We start from the raw sequence: 4,656 nt of genomic DNA, 5'->3' as shown, positions 1-4,656 counted from the left end.
ACATGGAGCCACATAAAAAAGAAGACCCTCGATCCTAAACACGGTACACACGTATTTGAATTATTTGATTAGAATCTGCACAAAAAGCGCATTACATACTGTAATAGATCCAAAGGTTACATTATGGTCAAACCAGATAGGCCTACAACTGGATGCTCATGCATCAACACAGAGGGAAAATACGTCCATAATATGTTCCACCAAAGGCTGATATTTCATATTTGGATGTACAAGTGTCCATATAGCCTAAAAATAAAATGGGCAGCCTATTTGAAAATTTGACAGTTTTTCTGATTTCATTAATGGACACAATATCTGGGGTATTTGGAATATCTGACAAGCTTTAATGGTGAAAATAAGAATGTCCTCTCCAATGGTGTTATTTGAGAGGACAGAATGTGATATCACAGGTTTGCAAAGGGAAGAAAAGCCAGTTTGCAGATGAGACTGGTCCAGTCAGTGTGCACTGTGTGATCATTCATTCCTATTATGGAGGCTCTCACGGTCACAGGTTGGATTGACAGCTCATGGTGCGTACCGTCGCGCTCATAGGTCGCGCTGCTTGCGCATGGATTACAGACACGCATGCATGCATGCACGCACGCACGCACACACGCACACACACACACACACACACACACACACACACACACACACACACACACACACACACACACACACACACACACACACACACACACACACACACACACACACACACACACACACACACACACTTGAAGAGTGTGTGCTATGCCTTTGGTCAATCCACAGGCTGTAGGCTGGTACATACTGTAGGCTAAATGACGGATGAAGATTTCGGTGGCAGTAAACGTGATTGACACACACAAGTGACACAACCATCACAAAATGAGGTCAAATAATTTATTTTTACTTTCTCTGAATTGCAGGCGAACTTCATGTTGTGCTCTGAATCTAGTGAAGTTAGTAAAAAGAGGATATTATAGTATCAGACATAATTTACAGTAGGCCTTAAAATTTGGACCTGCATAAGCCTTGGATCAAGAATATCATAGATGTATTTTATCGATTTTGATATTTGCCTATAAAAGTCAGACTCGATAAAACACATCTATGATAGTCTTGATCCAAGGCTTAACTGTATGCTGTATGTGATGTTTAATAAGATTACTTGATTGAGTGATTCTCAAATACTTACTGTGTCTGATGCATGTTGTGGTCGCGGACATCTTGTTGTGTCTGATTGTTGGACCACCAGGGCCATCTCCACCACTGGCCACTTTTATCTCTGGGGGTGCCATCAGAGGAAGCAGACTGATGCTATAGGTTTGAACATATATATATTTTTAAGTAGCCTATTATTTATCCAAACCTTATGCTGTCTGACCAAATAAAATAACAAATTGCTTACAAAGTGATACATTACATTACACAAGGAGTTATATATATATAACTAATATATGACCAAATTTCTAATCCAACAAGAGGCTACTCCGTTATAACATTTTGGTCCTTGATAAATCTTTAGTCATCATGTTGCTTTTAGCCTACATTTTACTTTTATTTTAGTCATAAACGGCACTGTGACACAATGTTTTCTTTAGCGACCAACATGCCTTTCAAACATCACCTCATGCATCAAAGAAACATGAATAAATAGTTACCATTTTCAGTGCTTACCTTTTTGGTCATGTCATCTCTTGAAGCCATGCCCAGATCTTTGTGTCGACACTTAAAACTGGTCTGTCACCGGTGCACACTGTGCAATTATGCATACCAAAGGGTGGGGCTTAGTGACATACCACAGGGTGCTCATGTTATAAAAACTGGGATATTTGTCATCTGTTTTAAGTTCAGTTTGGTTGACTTTGAGCTTTCTTCTGGTTTCCAATATGGGGGATACGTTTATAATAGCAATAGATTTCGGTACAGCTTACAGTGGATACGCCTTTAGTATCAAAGATAGAGAAGCTAACATAGATCCCATCGTTCCACAATGGGGAAAAGAACATGATGTAAGCACCCCGAAGACACCTACATGCATTCTATTTGATGAAAATGAGGAGTTCCTCAAATTTGGTTATGACGCTAAAATGGAATACACCAAAAAGGGAAATGAAATAGCCAAGAAAACACTTCTCTTTGAAAACTTCAAGATGGAACTCTACGGAAAAGTAAGTCTCTGATTTTGATGTGTAATTTATTAGGATAGAAATGTGTTTAGAAAATATATACGTATATAAATCTTTATACATTTATTAACAACATACATTTTAAAATTTCAACAGACACTCAATGAGGATCTAATGATTGCAGCCGTAAATGGCAAAAAAATGACAGCCCTGAAAGTCATCACAGAAAGTCTACGCTACCTGAAGGACCATGCACTGATCACCATTGCTGAAAACGCAAGAGGACGAACCTTCACTGCGTCTGACTTCACCTGGGTTCTGACTGTTCCTGCAATTTGGGATGCTTCCGCAAAACAGTTCATGAGAAAAGCAGCAACTGAGGTAATTCAATGTTGTTATTATTACATACATGATGACGTTAAAAATGATCTACATGATATTTTCTACAAATGTAAATGTGTGAAATTAAATAATGTTCTTTCTGTCTTTCTTTCTTTCTTTTTTATCAGGCTGGCATTGTGACAGAGGCATCGAACAAGTTGGTCATCGCATTGGAACCAGAGGCAGCCTCAATCTGGTGTAAGCAGCTTCCCTCTGATGGTTTCATTGATGAGAACTCCGGACATGATACCCTACAACAAAATCCTGGAACCCAATACATTGTTGTTGATTGTGGAGGTATGTTGTGCTGTGACTTTTATGTTGTTGTTTTTTTATTGTTGTTTTAGATTCCCTTTTGCAATTATTTGCAAGTCTATTTTGAATTTCCCTTTTCTCAATTTAGTCATTAACCCGCAATGACACGTTGGTAGAGGTTTGAGTTGTGTAGGCTACTAAACTTGTCATGATGTTACTAGTCCAACTGGTAGATATCTTGCTATAGTTGCGCTGTTGTGCAACTTAACTATATTATTTCTCTGTTGTCCATTCTTGCTTTCATATTTTAAAGCCTAGCACTGTTGTCTTACAGGTGGTACCATTGACATCACGGTGCATGAAGTATTGGATGGAGGAGCCCTGAAAGAGCTGCATAAGGCCTCTGGTAACGGTCTGGGAGGGGAGCATGTTGACAAGAAGTTCAAATGTTTCCTCAAGGAAACATTCTCTGATGATCTCTGGAATGAGTATGAAACAGCATATCCCAGTGAGCTTCAAAAGCTGATGTATAACTTCTCTGTTCTTAAATGCGTGGATGATGATGTAGACATCTCCTGCCCATTTAACTTAGCTGCATTAGCTCAGAAAAGGCAACCAATGGAGAATTACTTTGAGACAGCGCAAGGTGTAACCTGGGACGAGGGGTTGATCAAACTCTCGAAGGAGAGGCTGAGATCTTTCTTTGATGAAAGTCTGAGTGGCATCACTAAAAGTCTCAAAGAAATCTTGCAAAAGGATTTCAGCATTGAGTGCCTTGTGTTAGTGGGGGGTTATGCCTCAAGTAAGATTCTGCGCGCACACATTACCAAGCAGTTTGGTGCTCAGTGCAAGGTACTGTGCCCTTCGATGGCCCAGCAGGCAATTTTGAAGGGAGCTGTCATGTTCGGAAGAACCCCTGAGGTAGTGGCATCACGAAAAAGTGCCTTTACTTATGGTATTGCCGTCTCTGAAGAGTTTGATGCCTCGAAGCATAAGGCTGATAAGCACTCCAACAAAGTGGCGTGTGGCACTGGTGGTAGGCCTACACAATCGTGTGGTGGTACACAATGGTGTCATGGTATTTTCTTACCACTGGTGACAATAGATGAAGATGTGGCTTGGGATGAAACCAGAGACCACACCTTAGTACCAACAGAAAGAAACCAGACATCAGGCCGTATTGGTTTTTATCGCACAGAAAGGAAGAATCCTCAATATGTAGATGAGTGGGGAATAGAGGAACTCAACTCGTTTGTCGTTGAGATGCCAAATATTGCAGGTGGGTTGGGTCGTGTAATCCAGTTCCAAGTCAAATTTGGCTTCACAGAGATAACAGCCACAGCCACTGATGTGGCTTCCAAGTCATCAAACTCAGTCAAAATTGACTTTTTGAGCAAGTAGGATCCACAGCCACTGATGTGGATTCCAAGTCATCAAACTCAGTCAAAATTGACTTTTTGAGCAAGTAGGATCCTAGAATAAGACTAACTATTTACATTGTAACAACTTGAAGGCCCAAGTTCTGTAATAGTGAAGAGATTGATATATTGTAACAGGTTGGCCACAAATATTAATATATAAGGGGACATTGTGATTTTGGCTCAATCTAATCTGATATTTTAAACCAGGGGTTCTCAAACGTTTTAGGGCCCCATTTTATTAGGCATTTTGGTTATAGTCTTAACCATATACGTATATTTTGAGATTTTGGTTTACCTTTAAAAAAAAGAAAAATCATCTGATACTTTAAATAGGGCTGTATTTGGTTTATTAGGTTGAGTTGTATATGGGAATACCTATAATTCAAACATCATGTGATGTAACTTTGTATTTAATGTTAAAGAGCAGTCATACACATTTTGTAGACAATGTGCTCAATTAAGTTGTTCTATTGCTAAATTGTGCT

General features: G+C 39.5%; 1 protein-coding gene across 1 annotated transcript; it reads left to right on the top strand.

The window, feature by feature from the left end:
* Positions 1-2,075: 2,075 nt before the first annotated feature.
* LOC308106294 (heat shock 70 kDa protein 12A-like) lies at positions 2,076-4,151 on the top strand (the record flags this gene model as incomplete). Its single annotated transcript, XM_080457341.1, has 4 exons — positions 2,076-2,156; positions 2,271-2,495; positions 2,624-2,792; positions 3,085-4,151. 4 exons carry the CDS (start codon positions 2,076-2,078, stop codon positions 4,149-4,151), a joined length of 1,542 nt encoding a protein of 513 aa, XP_080313467.1.
* Positions 4,152-4,656: the final 505 nt, after the last annotated feature.

Source organism: Gymnoscopelus braueri, assembly GCF_963280865.1.
Source record: "Gymnoscopelus braueri genome assembly, chromosome: 18".
Lineage (NCBI taxonomy): Eukaryota > Metazoa > Chordata > Actinopteri > Myctophiformes > Myctophidae > Gymnoscopelus > Gymnoscopelus braueri.
This window is presented reverse-complemented; position numbering and strand designations above follow the sequence as displayed.